Below are 21,245 nucleotides of genomic sequence, written 5' to 3' on the forward strand. Positions count from 1 at the left end.
CCTATCCAATTTCTTTTTCCAATGTGTATTGCGTCTCACGTTTTGCTTAATGAGAGAGTGAGGCGCAATGACATTAGGTCCATCAGTGTCCAGTGTCCAGTAAGAATAAATCCATGCACGAGATTTTTGACGGCTGGACCGATTTTTTTTATGATATAGGAGGCAAACGAGCAGACAATTCGTCTGATGGTAAGCGATTACCGTCACCTATGGACACCCGCTACATCAGAGGGCTTGTAAGTGCGTTGTGGGATTTTAAGTAGGCTCTTTCTTACGCTCTTGGAGTCGTAGTTATGGTTTAGAAAAATCTTCTTTATTTTAAAGTGTCTTAACAGTTCTTAAGTCCCATTGTAATCGTCATGATCTGATAATGGTATCTGCATCTTAGAGAAATAGATGGAACACTTTACAGCGAGATGCACTGTCAGGGTTGTATCATAATAGGTATCAAAACTTTAAAAAATTGTGCAATAGTAAGTCAACGGAATTTATATATGAAGATTCGACTATTACGCTTCAGAGCGACCTCATCTTCTTCCTCCTCAATGCCTATGTTGGGCACGCGATCCTCCTCCTCGACAGCGTGCGCGCGCGCCGCCAGCGCTACTAACGCCAGGAATAAACACCTGCAGCCAAGGACTGACATACCTCCTGGTCCAAGGCCACCTCATCTTCTTCTTCGTCCTCAATGCCCATGTCGGGCACGCGATCCTCCTCCTCGGCGGCGTGCGCGTGCGCTGCCAGCGCTACCAGCGCCAGGAATAAACACCACCTGCAACCAAGAAAATTATGTTTTAAGCATGGTTACATACAAGGCCAGATTTTATGGTTAAGCAAACTTGCTAGAAATCTTACAGGTTCTTTTGACCATCTGTCTTATGACTTATGACTTTGTTCTGAAAACATAGCTCTATCTACTACACGTCTTGAAGAAAAAAGCTGAATAGGTTTCGGTTTGCCTAGCTAATACAATCTAATAGATCTAATAGAAACTCTACACGCTGACTTTGTCTGTTGGTCCATCCACCCTATCCATTCCAGATATGGATAATGTACGTATGTTATTCAACCTTTAAAAGCAATTTAAAACTTGCTTTTGAAGGTTAACTTTGGATGCAATCAATAGGCATCACCATTAAAATTTAAATCATTAAGTAGTGCCAACAAAGGTAAATTATCTCAGAAGCGATTATTTGTATTATCTGTTGTTTTTAATGATGTCGGACTTAAATCCTTGCACCATACACGCACCCTACACGTATGATGTCATCTACCCTGCCTTTTTGCAGTTCAGGTCCGGTATATTCAGGTATATTATTCAACCATACCCAAATACAACCACAACCATTCATTACGATCTCATAAAAAGCGGTTACTTAACAACAAAATAATCAACTGAAATGAAATGTCAACGGGTAGGGAATTACGCACTCGGCGTCCATACATGAAGAAACGAATTTGTAGGCCAGCAGGTGACAGCTGCCAAATTACCATTGCCGTTGGGAAATTCAGGGGACAACTTTATCTGTATCTTATTAAAGGCGAAAATCCTGTTTTTATTAATTACCCAAGAGCCAGTGCCTCTGGCAAGATTCATGTGTGTCAAGAAGGTATTTTGCTTATTTGGCGTTCGAAGGGACATATGCTGTTTTGGAACAGTGGAAGCAATGTGAGGTGTTACTTCGTTGCGCCAATGCTCCAGGGCGCGGCATTCAAGTATTTATGGAGTCATAATTACGTCGAAGAAAGCTGCAAATTGGTTTAGTTATTGATAACAATTTCTTATATAATCTGTCTTTTTTTGCTAGCACTCAATAGGTGTTCTAGTAGAAATAATTTCTAAACTGAACATTCTAGTGCTTTCTCCGTCAAAAGCATTGACTCGTGAAATAGAAACTTGCGTATTGGCTGTTCATTGCGCAGGTCTTTAACAGTAATATCGTCTGGTATCTGGCCCGTGACCAAAGATTGAAATAATCTGGTTGGCACATACTTCGGTATTATATAGTTTATTTTTAGTCGATGAATGGAGTAGAGTTTGATAATCAACCTGCGAAATTATTCAGGAATAAAGACACGGTTCAGCGAACAATAATTCTTTTGTTATGATTATGAACTGTTGTAAAGTCTAAGCATAACCTAACTACCCGGGTCAAAAACGTTCGCGAAAATGGCGTCTTTCCCGTGAACATTAAGAAAGTTAACGATTTCAGTACATTTTACTTAAGCTTTCATTTAAAAAAAGAGAAGGCTTTATAGTGCGTTTATTTTACGATGTCCACAGGAAAGACGCATAACCTTAACTTTAACCATAATATTTACCTAAATGATGCAAAGTAAGATTTTGTGTTCTTTCAGGAAGATGAAAGGGTCGTCTTGACCGATTGTAATGGAGGATTGTAACAATACATTATGATAGAAATGAAATATTGACTATACCTAATTACTTAGTTGTAATTGCTTGAAAATCTCGCTAAATTTAACCAATGGTAAATTCCACAATAATACTAACTAGTAACCAGTGTGGTGTTAAATTGTAGTGTAAGAAAATATAGTTGGTCAAACCAATTTGTCAGTAAATAGGAACAAACAAAACTATACTCATCCTTTTCTTTTGGGTGCTAGTACTAGTAGACAAAGATAGTATGATTCTCTGTGACTATGTTTGAAATGAGACAGTCCTTTGACAAGACCATAGACATAGTATAGTAGTTATAGACATGAAACCGAGCGACCTGGAGTAAGAGAAAGACATATTGAAATGAAATGAAATGAAAAAAAAACCCGGTCGGTGATAAGGACAAAGCATTGCACTATTTTCTCTTTCCTCTTATAGGAATCGCAATAAGACTATCTTTCTCTACCAAAGAGTGTCAGGCCCTTGGTTAAGACAGATTATTTTCCTCAATAAAGAGATCTATTTGATGACAACAGCTAAAAATCTGACAGCTACCGGTAAAAATAGAAAACCAAGTAAAGGTTAACTTCACAAAAGACAAAAACATTGCGAGACGGTGTGTCACAAATGTCACAACAATTTTCGCGGCAGACACGATGTTTTTTACGCAGTTTCGTCGAAGCAAATTATAAGTAAATGTCAAGTGTTTTAAGAAAACATGTAATTGTAGATAGTCCAGATTAGGTACTTGATTTATCTTATAGTTGTCGCACTTGTTTTAACACACTTTGTTTTGATACGAACAGGTTTGCTTGACATTTATGAACTAAACCGGGTGGATGTGTGCAATCGAGCAATACATTATATCTAACACTTAGCGTTTTGTACACATAATTACATAATGTAATTGTTTTGTGGTCTTCCGTGTTCACAGATAGTGCAACCTAGTTGAAACGTCGGAAAAAGGTAAAATATAGTAGATTGTGTTACAAGCAAAATGACATATTATTGGCGAGGACGTACATTGAATCCTAAACGAAGCGAAGGATTCTATAATAGAATCCTGAGAGTAACGAGGGATTCTAAAGTAGAATCCTGAGCGTAGTGAGGGATTCAAGTGTGTTACGTCCAAGATGGAAATAATTTTGCTACCATGTGACACATACTGCTTTTCACATCACCTATGAGGTAATTATGAGGTATAAAAATATTATTTAAGCTAAAAAAATAATGTGCAAAAAAATGTAAAAATAGTCTCCTAGAACAGAAAAGTGTTATTTTGATCCCTCCTAGCAGGGAAGAAAAGTGCCACTTTGATCCCTCCTAGTAGGAAAGGAAAACCCATTTTTCGAATTGGTGATGTGAAAATGAAATTTAATCGCGTTAGACCCGGTAATGACATTAACTGATATCTATAGATGGATTTATCACTAAAGAGCGCTCTCTTCCAGACAATCATTAGGGAGTTGCCGAACTTAGTTTTAATTTTTTTCTTTTGACAACTGCTATCTTCCGATATTATTTAATTTTTTTTAGCTTCCTGCCTACTCTTTGCATCTCTAGGTTTTCCCCATGAATCCCATGATACCCTTATTTCTCTTATCTAACTTATCTGCCTACTCCTAACGTTGACGCATTGGTCCTAATAGTCTAATGAGGCAATGACACAAAAACTGTTCACAGCTACGCTAACATGATTTAAAATGTAATTAGCAAACAATCGGTTCTGATAGTTTCTTAATCCTTCAGCGAGCCAAGGCTTCACAATACCCACGGACCTGCCTACGATCTTTTGTTCAATATAAAAGCAAGTTATCAAAGCGTATTGGTCGTACTTAGTAAAATTACATCGAGTTAGGTTAGATAAGGTAGCCATTAGCCATGTATATACTATGTATAAATTGCTCAACAAGTCATATCGCTTTGTGAGCAATTATGGACTCATAGAAAAAACCATTTGACAGACGACCACTATATCTGCTTAAAGGATGACTCACGTTAGACCGGGCCGTGTCCGGGCCGGAGCTTCCGGCGCTTACTTTTCTATGACATGACAGGTGATCACGTGAAGCTTTCCATAGAAAACGAAGCGCCGGAAGCTCCGGCCCGGACACGGCCCGGTCCCACGTGAGTCATCCTTAAAGGGTCTACTCGGCCCACGGGCTCAAAAGGGGTCCTATCGAAACTTAGCACTGAACGTATACTCAGATTTTAAGACTTTTAGAACAAACATGTAGGTCCGTACTTTAAACAACCGTTTAATATAAAGTACGTAGGTACCTTGTACACAATCTTATTTGCAGAGCCATTATGCGTCCATGGTGGAGTGTACTCGATCTCATGGCGCCCTCGTGGCAAAGAGGATGAAACGCCGGAGTGGGTTTAGTGGGTATTAGGGTTCTCCCTCCCCTCTCGCCTGTTGAGAGAGGACAGGAGCGGCGAGTCCCACACACCCCCCATCAATGGCCTTCCCGCGGCCGGGGGGACGGTGCGTAAATGCATTCGCCCACTCCGTGAACAAAAAAAACCGCCCAAGTGCGAGTCGGACTCGCGCACGAAGGGTTCCGTACCATTACGGAAAAAAACAGCAAAAAAATCACGTTTGTTGTATGGGAGCCCTTTTTAAATATTTATATTATTCTGTTTTTAGTATTTGTTGTTATAACGGCAACAGAAATACATCATCTGTGAAAATTTCAACTGTCTAGCTATCACGGTTCATGAGATACAGCCGGGTTACAGACAGACAGACGGACGGACAGACGGACAGCGGAGTCTTAGTAATAGGGTCCCGTTTTTACCCTTTGGTTGGTTTTTACGGAACCCTAAAAAGAGCCATTATGCGCGCTTTGTTGTGCAAAATTGTACTCCCACCCGCAAAGTAAATTCATTCAATTGCAGCTACACATCACAAAAAAATATCAACAATGTATTGCACTTATTTTCTTGGCACAGCGGGCCACCTCGGTTGCGACCCGAAAAAATGTATCCGCTAGGTTACAAATCGTAAAGTGCGTATTAGCCAAAAGCTAAAAAGACGAACGTTTCATCAGCCAGTCTGGCGCAAAGTTTCGCAACGATTAATTACTGGCTGACATTGCCCGGGCTCTTGACAATGAAATGGTCGGCGTGAGGCGCCGGCGCAGCTTGTCACGCCGGGTGGGTCGGCCTAGACAAGTGACAATCGTTTGTAGAAAACGCTTAAGGCGGTTCCCTGAGCCAGAAGGCGAAAAATCTCCTTATATGATCATATTTTTCTAAGAGACGTTGATATTAGACGTGGAAAAAATATATGTAGTTCTTGATTATATTAGCTTTAATTTATAAGCTTCCGATACACGAATTATGACACTTCGCTCGATACAATTAATACCCAAAGTAACCTCTAACTAGAACTTTTAATTCAACTTTACTCGGTTATTTATTATATGATACTATAAACAAAAAAAAAAGGAAAAAACAATCTTAAATAGTAATTATTTTGGCTATACGAAGGCCCCGAAAGATACGTTTTTTACATAATGCAAATTGGGAGCTATCTTTGAACTTTAACTCAAACATGACAAGATGTATTCCCAGTTGTCCCCGCTGAGCACAGAGGAGGATATTCATAAATCATTTCCATTCTGACCTCATGTACCTATGGCGGCGTTCACGTGGGGCGGGGACAAATAGGAATACACCCATGACAAATGATAATTATTGATATGATATTACCCGCAGTCCATCTCGCGTTCAACTAAAGGGGCCAGCTGATTACTAGGCCGCCGGACGATATCGGCCTGTCAGTTGTTCAGAACTGTCAAATTTTTGTTCTAACTGACAGGCTGACATCGTCCGGCGGACTGATTTTAATCAGTGGGCCCCTTAAACAGGCAACATATTAGCCTATTAGCCTCGAGATAAGCCATAATTATAAATGTAGATTAGGGAAATTCTGAATAATGCACAAATATGATACTTAATATTATAATAACTAAATATCCAATAGACACAAATGTGATATTTATATAGGTTTGTTCATCGCGGCGTTGCGAGAAAATTTCTACCACAACAATGAATGTTGCAACTTGCAACTAGGTTTACAACTTTACACCTGTAAACATTGCTAATGCTAAGTTAGCTATACAATGGCTCAAGACTCTCAAGAGCACATCGTTTTGAACAGATAGGCAATAATTGTAGAACTAACTAGAGTCGCCTTGATGAAGTGTCCTTGAAACAAGAAAAAATTGAAGTTTTAAATGATTCACGGTTAGTTTCAATAGACTTATATTGACTGGAATATACACTAAACTTATACTGGGGACTTAATTATATTGGGTTGTGAATGCGACCGATGGTAAAGTTGAAAGCGAACGCAGCCGACGCGCAAGAATGAGGGTAGAACAAGCGCGGTCTACACAACTTTGACACCCACCCGCTATCTTCAGTCACCCGTGAACAAGATGCATGTAACTGCGTCGACATATCGGGAGCTCATAAAAAATATACAAGTTAATCACGGTCTATATCCCGGTCAATATAAGTCTAAGAAAAAAATTATGTAAAGGTGTTTCTTCAATCTTTAATAAAGTTAGTTATAGTCATACCACAGTATAATAAAGAGTACTACCCTAGTCATACTAACACTAGAAGATTTTTACTATGTAATCACACCCGAAATCGGACAAAAATCCAAAGATAACCTAGCTAGAGTACCTATATATATAGCTAGTGATCTCACGTAATTTCTTTGGGTTGTTTCTGTAATTAAAGTTGTTCACTTGTTCATGTGATCTATGTTTTTACCTCGCGGAGCAAAGACAAGGGTTGAAAGTCACCGAGTAAATAGGTATCTATTATGAGTTTTCAACAACAATACCTACTTAATTCACAGAGCCATCGTATGTTAATAAGAGCATTCGCACGGTGCACGTGCAAACAGAAGCTCGCGTGTGGATGCGACATTACCTCAGATTTCACTTTCGACGGTTGTGTAACCGCAGCTTATGGGGACAGGTTTTGCCGCAGACCCGCAGTACTACGGTACGAACAGTAGGTTTAAGTAATTGTTGTAGAATATGAGGCTACTGTAATTGGGAGGTATCACCTTTCATAATATACTGCTGCACGTTTGTAGCCTAAAAGTAAAGCGTGAAACTTTCAAACCGAATGTTGTGCGTTGTGCGTTGTGCGCCTGGGGGCCAATGACAATCGCTTGCAGAAAACAAAACGATATTGACTCTATCATTCTTCCACATTAGTGCGATAGAGACAAACAGCGTTTCGTTTATCCACGAAAGATTATCCCTAACCTAGATCGAAGTTAGAGTCCTTCTAAGCTAATTCCACACCGAATTTGATGTGAAAAAGTGGCAAAGTTTTAAGCAATTTTTTTTATAAAGCAAAATAGTCTGCAAATAAATACATACAATAAATGCGTATAAATGGAAAAATTCACTGCTTTATCGTATCATTATCATCGGCAGGAAATGTTTACTACTTCCTCGATATAAAAATCATAAAACATAATACATCTCAAAAATAGAAGTTCGGATAAAATAATAATTTTTCGAGCGGACGGACGTTCTGGCTGTGGAATGAGCTGCCCAGCGGCAGCAGCATGGTTGCATTTTTATCGCCTGTCACTATGCCTGTCATTTTCGCACTTACATACTTGTTAGAACGTGACAGACATGGTGACAGGCGATATAAATGCGACCGTGCTTATAGCCCGCAGGTTTTCTCGAGGGGCTCCTACAGTATAGGGTTCTTCAGAAAAGGAGTGTACATGTTTTACAAAGGGTCAAGAACGCGCATTGAACACCTCTCGAGTTGCAGGCGTCCATAGGCTACGGTAACCGCTTACCATCAGGCGACCGTATGCTTGTTTGCCACCGACGTGGTATTAAAAAATATTACGTAACTCTAGGATACTGTAAGACTGTAACACTCGCGATATTAGCGCAAATGTATATAAATTGCCATCATTGAGTGCGGTTAGTTTAGTGTTTTACGCATTCGGGCTCGAGATAGTTTAGAAAGCCGTTTTGGCACGGAATTAGCTTGCATCCACTTCTTGGTTAGTCTTGATTAATATTCATAAAGGGTATATACGTAATAACATTTAGATTGTTCTGTAATTTTGTGTATAGGGGGCCCCAAAAATTTTCTTACAATTCTTTTTCATAATTACACGCCTTTAAAAAATGTTAATTATTAAAAATTAAAGCGACTATCATTTAACCTTTCGTATGCGCATGTCAAAAAGTTGCCATTTAAACAGCAATCGTGATAACTTCATGTTAGAGTTGAATATATATGGAGCAGATCTGCTCCTAAGCATACGAAAGGTTAACTAATAAAAAGCGTATTATTTTCAAAATTTTCCCCTAAGTATAGCTTTGATGTACAAATAGCAAACATAACTTTTAAAACTTTCGCGTTTTAAACACAAATTAAATCACATAAACATGATACATCAAACATTTGTTAAGATTATCAACAATATGCAGTACCATTTTTAACTTAATTTAGGGCCACTTTGTATACCGTAATTAGTTAATTACCGTATAACCTGTATAAATAACATAAAAGCAGTCTCACACTCGAATTTAATAGTTCCGAGAGTTAGTGAGGTTCCGAGAGAGAGAGAGAGAGAGAGAGAGAGAGAGAGAGAGAGAGAGAGAGAGAGAGAGAGAGAGAGAGAGAGAGAGAGAGAGAGAGAGAGAGAGTATAGAGATAATACCTACACAATTACATAGTAATTTACAAATTTTATGCACGAGAGTTCGTACAAAACATCGACGTCAAACTGCAGGGTGTACACTACGACAAGTCAGGAGAAATCATTCCCGCACCCATAATCCCGGGCTGCGGTATGATATAGTACATTGTGCAACGTGGGGGGAAGGGAAATATTGTACGAGAGTCTAATATATTGAATTAAAGACTCAAGTAACAATATTCTTACCCCCGAAGACACACAATGTTTTTCATCACACTTGCGAAGAAAAAATTAAATTTTAAACTACTTCTTCTTCTTCTTCTTTTAAAATTATGGCTTCAGCCCAGTGGGACTATTTCGCCAGTATCAAGGTATTGAGAGGTTTACAAACGACAAAAATTGTACGGTTGTACAAGACAGTGTACGGTGATTTGTTAGCTCTTGTAAATCGATAGCTAGTCTTTACAAGAAGCACGTGGACTACCGGCCGTTGACTCCAAGATGGTGATTAAACGCGCTTCAAAATTAATTCTCCATTCACTGCACACTACCACATTAGTTTACTGTATAATAAGCTATCGATATTACACTTTAAACAATATTAATAAGCAAAAAACAAAGTAATTAATCACGATGCTAACTATCAAGATGGCGCTCGAACCGAAAGTCAAATTTTAAACTAAATCATTCTTAAATATACGGTGACATTTCAAACATTCGTCCGCCATTTTGAAATTTTTTGGCAGTTTAAGGATCGGAGGCGCAGACCCATCGGCATTCAGCCACAATTTAAAAATGTGTAAAAATATTTGAAACGGCTATTAAATTAATCAAATTAAATATTTTAAAGCATAAACAAAACAAATAATTTCTAAACGTCAGTATTTTCAAAGTAAAACTCATTTATACCTACTTGGTTGGTATGAATTAGTGACATAGTTTAAAAAAAAAGCTATAACTCACGAGTGAGTTACAGCTTTTTTTTTCAGAAACCATAACACGCGGGAACAATATAGGCCTTTGTCGTTCAGTACGCATGAAATAAGATCTTTATCGAGCAAGTGTGATGAAAAGTGATTAATCTGTGTTGATGATCTACTTAATAATTAAGCCGTTATTACATATTACATCACACCATGACAGAACATCAAGGTCACGCACTGCAGGTAATTACGCTAAATGCAGTCCGAATTGATTGCGTATCGGTATCTGGCACGCTCGGATCCGGTTGGTATCTGACCACGAAGTATGTGCCTAATGGTATTTGACATGCTCCACATGTGATAATGACTGTGGGTGTGTACCGACCAGTTGGTTAAAAAACCGGACAAGTGCGAGTCGGACTCGCGCACCGAGGGTTCCGTACTTTTTTTAGTATTTGTTGTTATAGCGACAACAGAAATATGTACATCATCTGTGAAAATTTCAACTGTCTAGCTATCACGGTTCATGAGATACAGCCTGGTGACAGACGAACAGACAGACAGCGAAGTGTTAGTAATAGGGTCCCGTTTTTACCCTTTGGGCACGGAACCCTAAAAATAAACCCCACACTCGCGTCTTTCGAGCGTCGGCTAAAAGGTTTCGCTGCGAGTTGCGCCAACGTTGCGTCGAGCTGCAGTCATAAAGTTCGACACTCGGGACTCTTGCGATGCCAAATTGTGTAACTAGTTCTCCCTCCGAAGTTGTGCGTTTCGTCGGAAATTTTTAGGGTTATTACTGACTGAAAACCACTGTTTTTCTACCAAGGTCATGTTGCAGAAACTGTGGTTGTCTGCCGTCTGGTACATGCTTAAGACTCCGCTGTCCGTCTGACCGTCTGTCCGTCTGTCTGTCTGTCCTTCTGTCCGTCTGTCCGTCTGGCCGTCTGTCTGTCTGTCACCAGGCTGTATCTCATGAACCGTGATAGACTAGACAGTTGAAATTGATGATGTATTTCTGTTGCCGCTATAATAACAAATACTAAAAAGTACGAAACCCTCGGTGAGCGAGTCCGACTCGCACTTGGCCGGTTTTTTTGTACATCTGCCAGTCTGCTCATTGCCATACAGCAAAAATTTTACAGGTTAAGTACCTTTAAAAAATTTATTTACAGTTTTATTTGTATTTTTTTTATTATCACACATTTTAGGCCCATCTGGTTGGTGTGTAACCGAAACGACACACCTATGCACGTGGTCAGTGACTGGCGACCACATATGGTTTCGATTTAGCACGGTAAGACACAATGTGTTTACGGAACATGTATCGAATCGATATTTAACATATATAATTGAATTCAATATTAAATTATGATTAACAAATTGTATCTAATGAGGTGAAAAGTAAAAACCTACATATTAGTAGTAGTAGTAGTAAACTCTTTATTGTACAAATATACATATTAAAAATTACATGGTACAAATAATAATAAGAAGGCGAACTTATCCCTTTGAGGGATCTCTTCCAGTTAACCTTTGAGTAAATGAGAGGAGAAAGTGAAAAGAGGGTGACAAATGTAGCAAAATGTACAACAAGGTACCAGAAAGACAAAGGATATAAATACATACAAAATTAATAGGATAACGTTAATTACTATTGTGAGGAACGGAACTTTCTCCCGCTCTGTGTCGCAGACTACGCCGACTGTCATTATAACCTTACTATAAAAACCATGAAAAACACATGTATTTAATAAAAGCTTATTCATTAATTTAGGCTCTTCCCTATTTACGAGTAACTAATGTTTTTTTTGGTAAATACAACATGACATTCATTTTAGTTACTTGTTTGTAACACTTATAACGATGACGCAAAACTTGTATAAATGCATATGTTACATGACGAACATGGCAGTAAACCGTGTATGGCTTTTCTCGTGTTCAATTCTGTACAAATAGTAAGAGCTGTCTACATTTTTGCACAAGTCATCAAACATTATATAATTACTCGTAATTACTATTTGCTGCGTGCTGTCGGAAGCAAAGAACGCACATTTGTTTATAATCATAGTGTTAAATAACAATGATAATTTATATAAACAATTAATAATAGAGTGGCTTTTAAACCTTACAATTTGATCACAATTTGATATCATTCTGATTTATTATTATTTGATCAGAAAATCGAATGAGAGAAACTTTGCACTGAAAGAAATGTGTGCATAACAGTAACAAAATAGTTTGTTATTATATAGGTACTTACACAAAAATTGGGACTTGCGAACTAGTATGTGTTACACCGGCCAACAGGTCGGTTTTTAACAACAAATTCGCTTTTAGGATATTGATCAAAATTTATTTCTTTTAATTAAGTTCAGTTATTTTTTGTATTACTCAATGAGTTCGGCAAATCAGTTTTTCAGAGCGAATGATTTTAAAGAGATAATAATAGGTATGATATTCTGATACGGTTTTCTCGCGCGTTGATGTCATTTACTACGGCGATAAGAACAAAATTGTTGATGTGTATAGTAAGCTCGACGTCAAAGAAAATAATACAGTAGTTTGACTCCAACGGTGTCACAAGCCGATTGCTGACTTAGGATTAATTCCCAGTCACATAACATACTCCTGAGCTCTGGGGGCCTAGCAAAGAATAAAGATGGTAATTAACATTATATCAAAGATAGATATAACTCCGTAATAGATGGATAGTCTAAGGAAAACACGTGCCTCGAAAATCAAGGAAATGTGATTCTCGATCAGATGGAGCCACTACCTTTGGCTGTGCTTTGGCCTACTCTCGGATAGATGGCTTTGACGGTTTTGTTTGTTATTTAACAATTTTAACGCATATCAGTGAAAGAACAGGGGTCAAAATCATATTAAAATAATTAATGCAAATAAAATAAAACATATCTATATATAAATACATGTTTTGATGAATTTACTGTGGCTACAAAATTTACTATGACAGTACCGCTAATATTATATCCTCTTTGCGTATATCGATTATCAAAAAACACCAAACGAAAATAAAAATGTATCAGGATGACAGTTGCTACGAAAAGTCAAGTGACTATTTCCATACAATCATGGAGACTATATAAAGGAGCCAAATCTCTATGTACGAAAAGTGTCCACCAAAAAACAGTAATTAGGCGGCGCCACCATACACCGAAATACTACCAAAAACAACCTACGTAATTTGGTCGGGTTATTTATTGCCTTATATGGTTCATGTTATACTCATGTCCCAGAGCCTAACTAGCGCCACCGGAGAGATTAGGAACTATTATTTAAAGCTGAAAGCGGTCACTTTGCAACAATTCTGCCATAAGAGATTGGCATCCTTTCTATACCATCCATATATACAATATTCGTTTCGATTGGTGTTTTCTATCAAAGATTGTTACCTTGGTTAGGATCTCGTATCCTTACCATTACATACGGAATAAAGCACTATATACACGCCTACGGACTCTACGGAGTAAGCTGTTTATTATGGGTGTATAATTTCACACATTTACAACGTAATTAAGTCCCTCAGGTCGATACTTCGCGTTTTCTGGCCAAAAACTATTCGAAATGAAGACCTATGGAGTATATGCCGGCAAACACCCATTGGCGAAGAAATCGCGACACGGAAATGGAGATGGATAGGACATACTATTCGAAGAGGGGAAACGAATAACGCAACCGTCGCTTTCGGTTGGAAACCGCCGGACGGAAGCCGTGGCTCCGGGCGCCCTGTACACTCTTGGCAGCGGTCCGTCATGAGTTAGCTACGAGCGGTCGGGTTGAGCTGGAGCGAGGCCAGAAGGGTCGCTGAAGATAGGAAGGAGTGGCGCGAGCTTGTGAAGGCCCTTAGCACCTCTGGGGTGCCATAGGACAACAACAACAACGTAATTCATTTCGAACGTCAAAACTTGACAGACTGTCGGTAAGTTTGCCACTTTTAACGACAGTGCCATGTCACGTCCTATCATTTAAATTTTAAACAAATCGAATTGGCCTACTTAAGGTACGTGACATAACTGTACATAAACAAATATAGCTTTCGGCTGTCAAGGGGTCATTGACACTAATCTCGACCTTTGTTCGACTAAACAGACTTGTCTGTATTAACCCAATAATCGATCATTTTAATTTCTACTTTATTAACAAGACTTATGGTTTAAAATCGAGCAACAAGAAACATACAGTTGTCTGTGTCACGCCGTAGAGAATTACAAAACATTAGTTAATGAATGATATAAGAGCTAATTTTGTATAAAGGGGGCCGCTGACTATCAGTCCGCCGGACGATATCGGCCTGTCAGTTAGAACAAAAATTTGACAGTTCCGAACAACTGACAGGCCGATATCGTCCGGCGAACTGATAGTCAGTGGGCCCCTTAAGATTATTATAGTTTAATTTAGATTAAATTTTAATTCATCAGGTTTACCTTTGAGTACTACTTAATGATTTGTTTTTGTTATGGATGCAAGTTTCAATATTCTAGTAAGTTTCATATTTAAAGAATGAACAGATTTTATAGATAAAATATATGTGGCATCATAAGCGAGGTTTAGACTAGCAAGAACTTGCATGCAATTTTCATTACATTGCGGTATCTGATAAACATTTTGAATGCAGTTTACCTTAGTAGTCGGCAATGTAACGTAAATTGCGTGCAAGTTCTTGCTAGTCTAAACCTCGCTATATAATGTACCTCATACTATTGTCACTGTGACAAGGTACAAAATAGTACTGAATTGAAATTCCTTGTCAAAGTCAAAGTCAAAATATTCTTTATTCAAACAAGCACTTTTGACTTCCGGTTCGAGCGCCATCTTGATAGTTAGAATCGTGATTAATTACTTTGTTTTTTGCTCATTAATATTGTTTAAAGTGTAATATCGATAGCTTATTATACAGTAAACTAATGTGGTAATGTGCAGTGAATGGAGAATTAATTTTGAAGCGCGTTTAACCATCATCTTGGAGTCAACGGCCGGTAGTCCACGTGCTTCTTGTAAAGTCTAACTATCGATTTACAAGAGTTAACAAATCACCGTACACTGTCTTGTACAACCGTACAATTTTTGTCGTTTTTAAACCTCTTAATACCTTGACACTGGCGAAATAGTCCCACTGGGCTGAAGCCATAATTTTAAAAGAAGAAGAAGAAGAACAAGCACTTTTAAATATGAGTCAAGTTGTCAAGTATTACAAAACCAGAGCAATTCATTGATGCAGTTTTATTGTTTTTAAAAACATTGAATTATTAATTATTATAGATATGTCAAGCTTTATAATAAGACCTTGACCCTACCTATCTAAACATTGTTAATGTAAATGATGGTCGCTTTACTTAGCGACATTTACTGTCGATCCTCCATATCTTTTAGCACAATTAGAAATTTCGACATCATCTAACATAAGTGAAATATTTTTAGCTTAAAAGTGACGATATAACACTTTTAAAAGTTGTCGATTTTGAGATCTTTGTGCCAAATATAAATATTTTAGATTGAAATAAAACTATGAAAACGGATTATATCGCGTATATTGAATTTAGTGGTTAAGGTTAGTTAAGTTGGTATAACTAGCCTTATGAACCGATTTTGCATGTACAACCAGCCTTAAAGTTTGTAGTCTATGATTGTTCATTATTTTAGTATGTGGGTTTTTGTGCACTTTGTAATTTTTCCTCAGTCACCCGTTGACCACGAACGCTGTAAAGGGTTCGAAACGTCGGGATGTATTATAAATTCAATATACGCGATATAATCCGTTTTCATACTTTTATTTCATGAGTAACTATCGCGGTAACCGAAGACAATATTATTTTAGATTGACTTTTCAAGTTGCAATGTCAACTATAGACGGGGCTACAGATGTGCTTATTTATTTATTCGTATGGCATTATAATTTATGAGTCATTCTACAGTTATGTATTTATATTAATTTACAAATTACAAATTACAAATGTGCTAGTTGGGTCATACACATTTATTTAATAGTATGGTTAAATTGTTCACGACTTAAATTTCCTGTACTGGAGACAGCAAAATTAAGAAAACCTAAAGCTATTTTTTACGCTACAGCCTTTCTTAACCTTAGGCGGGATATATTTTTTCAGTACTTGAGACTCAAATAAGAAACCGGCCAAGTGCGAGTCGGACTCGCGCACCAAGGGTTCCGTACCATTACGCAACAAAAACGGCAAAAACTGTTTTTAATAGTAGGTATTTGTTGTTATAGCGGCAACAGTAATACATCATAGTATCACATGAGATACAGCCTGGTGGCAGACGGACAGACAGACAGACGGACGAACAGCGGAGTCTTAGTAATAGGGTCCCGTTTTTACCCTTTGGGTACGGAACCCTAAAAAAACGGGATAAAAATGTACCAGTTTGGATGTGGAGATGTTTATAATATTGTCCACAGAAGTGACCTTTTTCTAAAATGTGTTTCACCCAGATGCGGAATGTCGGAAAAACTTCTCGGAAATTTCAGGAAAATTTAATAGGAAAGAAAACTTTCATATTGGAAACAGAAAATTTCGATCTTAATAAAAAATATGAGAAGTTTCCGTAACTTTCTGACGGCTACAACTAAACACTACAGTATAATTACTACCACTTTAACTGTCAATTATGCATAAAAGGTTAATTTATTCGCTTGACCCACGTTCTCAGATCAGATCTAATAGCTAATGAGGAGTTGACACCTTGACACTAGTTTCGCAATGATCTAATTTGATTCACAATAGATTTGTACCTCGGATCCGCACGAGCTGGATCGACGTTGGGCAATGAACCTTGGGGAACTGAACGGGTTTGCTTTCATTCATTAGAATAAAAGTGAGCAATATAATGAATGGGCAGATATATCTGATAGTATTCTAAATCAAGGGCAGAGGTATGAGAGTTAAATAAAGACATAGGGGCACAACACTGACTCTTCTAATTAGCTGTATATAGAGAGTTAAATTTAATTTAGTTAAGCTTAAATCATGGCTCTGGCTGTGTTGCAAAAACCGGACGAACATTCGGCCTGTTCGGAATTTCATCCAGAAATTCTTTTAACTTTTATATTCAATCACTACATAGTATAAAACAAAGTCGCTTTCCGCTGTCTGTCTGTCCCTATGTATGCTTAGATTTTTAAAACTACGTAACGGATTTTGATGCGGTTTTCACCTATCAATAAAGTAATTCTTGAGGAAGGTTTTTTAGTGTATAATTTGTGAAGGTTTTGTGTGACCCGTGCGAACCCGGGGCGGGTCGCTAGTAGAAGATAAGATAAAGTAAATATTTTGATATGTTCATTATGTTTCAAAGTGTAAAATTTCGCTAAATCTTTAAATATTACAAACAGTTCTATAAATCGCTCTTCAAAATTGGAATATTAAAAAATAACGGTATCATTGCTGCTGTCCTCCATAGTGATTATAATTTTTCACTCTACCCCCTTATTTATACCTAAAACTTAGCAAACTTCTGTTAAATTTTGTCTCTTTCTACCAATCACAAATGAAAGGGGCAAACTATTAATTAATAACGGCTTGATATTTAACAGACATCTACTTATATAAATGACGGGATTAATATTTATGAGAACTTAATTATGCTGCTTATATAACCTCCCGGATCAATAAATATTGCAGGAAAAACCTTAGAGAATCGGAAATAATAATATGTTTCGGATATCTTTGTTAGATAACAACAATTAACAATAGATATCCGCCAGCATTGAGCAGTTCCGACTTCTGACAGGGAAACGATCGTATTGTCCTTCAGAGAAGGATTTTCTTGGTAGAAATTAGTTTCAGTCACTAAACAAGTAACTAAATGTACCTTAACGTTCGTGTCTACCTAGACAAAATGTTTTTTTAGATTACATTAGATATATTTATTTGACAAAATATGATTACAGTACAAATTACATTAATGTCAATTTATAAGAATCTACATTGTGATCGTCAGAAATAAATTTAAATAATAGCAAAATAATCCAAATAAATTGGTTTCATTAAGTATACATTATATAAAAAAAAAAACCCTGAGAAGGATCGTCAAATAATAAAGATAATAAACAAAGAAAATGTCAAAAATGGTATGCGATTATAAATTATACAGTTATGTCGAAAAATTCACTTATTGAATATACTTAATGGGTTGTCCAGAGAAGTTTCTAAACAATTTTAGTACTTCTGTTATTTGTATAGTTTTTATTAGTTTTTTTTTCTTGTGTAATTTAACATTTATATTTATGTAATTATTTTTTGTAATTTTGGGTTAATTTTATTGTTTGTAAAAATTGACATGTAAAAGTGCCCCTGTGGCCTATTTGCTGAATAAATGTTTGATGTTTTTTTTGATGTTTTGACGCTTGAATGTTGTATCGGATGTCTCCGTCCTTATTTTTGCAGGTAGTCGCGTGGTTTTGACGTTATAACGTCTTATAAATCGATGAACACCGGTAGCATGCACGAAAAAGTGTCACGTTGTGGACAGATCTCCATGGTAACGTGACGTGGCATTCTTATGACGTTATCACGCAAAATTATCGTCCGTAACCCAACTTTACAGACAACCATTTTTTTTGTGAACATTATTTGAGACTAGCGACAGTAGCGACCCGCCCCGGCTTCGCACGGATTACACAAAACCTTAACAAATTATACTTACGCCTAAACCTTCTTCAATAATCACTCTATTGATAGGTGAAAATCGCATGAAAATCCGTTCAGTAGTTTTCGAGTTTATCGCGAACACACACAGAGACAGACGCGGCGGGCGACTTCATTTTATAAGGTGTAGTGATGTCGGTATGACTTGGACATGATTTTTTACATATGTGAGATTAAGTTCATAACTGCAATCCTATTCGAACTCTACAAATTTAATTTAGACTTCACTTCCAACTCCAACTTTTTAAATTAGAGATACAAGTTAAAATTCGAGTAGGCTTCAGTTATCGTGCATACCCGAAAATAAAACGATTGCTGAGTACTGCATAATGTCGTTATTTATGCACTTCGATAATCAAAATGATTATCACAATTTGGTAAAAGCGCCAGTTTTACAACCTACATAACTGCATTATGCATTTGCATTTTTTTGAGCAACACCCGACAGTAAATTTGGCACTCGGCAGCGCTCACGGCATAACGATTACACATAATGCTTAATCAGTATGCTCGTAACGCATGCGCATAACCGGTGTTCAGAGTGACATGACATTACAGTATTGCCCGAAATTAAGTAAGCAGACAGTAAGCTCTTACATACGGAGGAAACAAGGCAGTAATGGTGCTACCATTTAATTCCATCCGTCAATTAAAAGATCTTATCTCGATTTTATGATTTCGACAGGATTTTCGAGGCAGCTTTTGTTTCAATTTACATTTTATGTAACACATCACACTTACACTGTGTAATTATATCACATATAATATAGCCAGCAGACGTATTATGGATGGCTTTATCCACGTGATAACTTAACCTCCACTTTTTAATACCGCGTGATTGAAAGTGACAAAGTGACGGACACAGTTTTATTACGCCGTTGTCACGTAGATAAGAACGACCGTCGTAAAGTCTGTGAATCCGGGTGCGTTTAAGTATAGACAAAAAAAATTGATAACAATTATCGTTCTCTAATCTATAGCACCTTAATACTCAATACATGACCTGTCTATTAGCGTATAATATAAACCAAGTTTACCCCTTAGTAAAAGGCTTTATTCGATTTGTAGCTGGCCCCAAACGGCTTATCTTTGGTCTTGTTAAGTAAAACCGCACGTGCTACTTCGGAGCCAGCTACAAATCGAACGACTATAACCCAACTGAATTTAATTTTAACCAGTTTTTTAGTTCAATGTCCTCGTCAAACATTTTTTTGAAAAATAAACAGTTAAAGAACGTTTGAATAAAGGGACAAGATTGCAAACACCGATACTAATACCGTAATAAAGTGCATTTCATTGTAAGTACTTAGTTTGAGACCACCCACATTCTGGAGGTCAATTCTGATTTCACATTTTGTCACGGTTTTGATCTAGTTTTAATACTACCTTGAACATAGCTCACGTTGATTAGTGCATGCGAAATAGAAAGTCGAATGTCAGACGGACTATAACCAATACGATCGTCAAGGTCGTATCAAAACAAGATCTAACCCATGTCAAATTGTTAAATCAGAATCAGCTTCCCGTTGGAAATAAAATAACAGAAGGAATGATATTCTGCATATTTCGTTTCAATTCTTTTGACCAGTCTACAAAATAAAAGGCGGTGTCGGATGATAATAAATTATTATGAATATTATGATGTTTTTATTACAGTTCTTTAGGTGGTTATGTTTACAGATGTTTAAATTCCATTTTTATCGAAAGAGAAAACTGTAATGCGTTATTTTTATTCAAGATGAGACAATGATATCTGATTCTTAAGGTACCTACGTCTTAACATAGTGTGATTATCGAGTTATCGACATCAAAACTTTGAGGTGTTTCGACTCCTATAGTAGACGCAAATCAAACTGACGACCAGGAGTCGTAGCACGGTACGCTTATCACCATGTCTGTCACGTTCTAACAAGTATGTGAGTGCGAAAGTGACGGACTTAGTGATAGGGGAAACCATGCTGCGCGGGCAGGGTCATATCACTATCTTTTCATTTCTCATGCTCTGAAAGAGGGTCATTGTTGTTCTAAAAGGTGTGCAGAAAATGATACGTGTCTGCACTAGAGCATTTTACGTTTGAAGTACGATTTTTTTAATTTTTTTACGATAAGCAATTGAAATTTCGAGTTTAAATGGATTTGTTATACAAATTCCATTCTGATATTTGACTCTCCATTCTACAAATAACGATACATTTGCCTATATTGTTAATTGAAAGTACCCTCAAAAGTTACTGTAAAAATTAATACTTCGTCATATTTTAAACAAACACATTCATTTTACTTTCCTCGTATTCGAAATGAAAAGGAGTGTTTAACTCGGGTGAAAGGCATCATTTTCAGCCTCGAAATATTGGCGCTCTCACTGCATTCGAGCGCCAAAATACCTCGGCAGAAACGAATGCCTTTCATCCCTTGGTTAACAATCTACTATTCTCACCCTGCTAGTGTGAATGAGAAGTTTTACAACCCCGGTCGTCAGTTTGGTTTGCATCTACTATAGCAATATGTAAACTTGTAACTTGTAACACACC

General features: G+C 37.3%; 1 protein-coding gene across 1 annotated transcript in view; it reads right to left on the reverse strand.

Annotated features, from left to right (window-relative positions):
• The window catches only part of LOC134740851 (putative mediator of RNA polymerase II transcription subunit 26), a 37,049-nt gene that overhangs the window by 8,719 nt on the left and 7,085 nt on the right, over positions 1 to 21,245 (reverse strand). The window contains exon 2 of the mRNA XM_063673503.1: positions 649 to 772. Within this exon, the coding sequence (XP_063529573.1) occupies positions 649 to 772 (124 nt within the window). The remainder of the gene's footprint in view (positions 1 to 648; positions 773 to 21,245) is intronic.

This window comes from Cydia strobilella, chromosome 4, assembly GCF_947568885.1.
Source record: "Cydia strobilella chromosome 4, ilCydStro3.1, whole genome shotgun sequence".
Classification (NCBI taxonomy): Eukaryota; Metazoa; Arthropoda; class Insecta; order Lepidoptera; family Tortricidae; genus Cydia; species Cydia strobilella.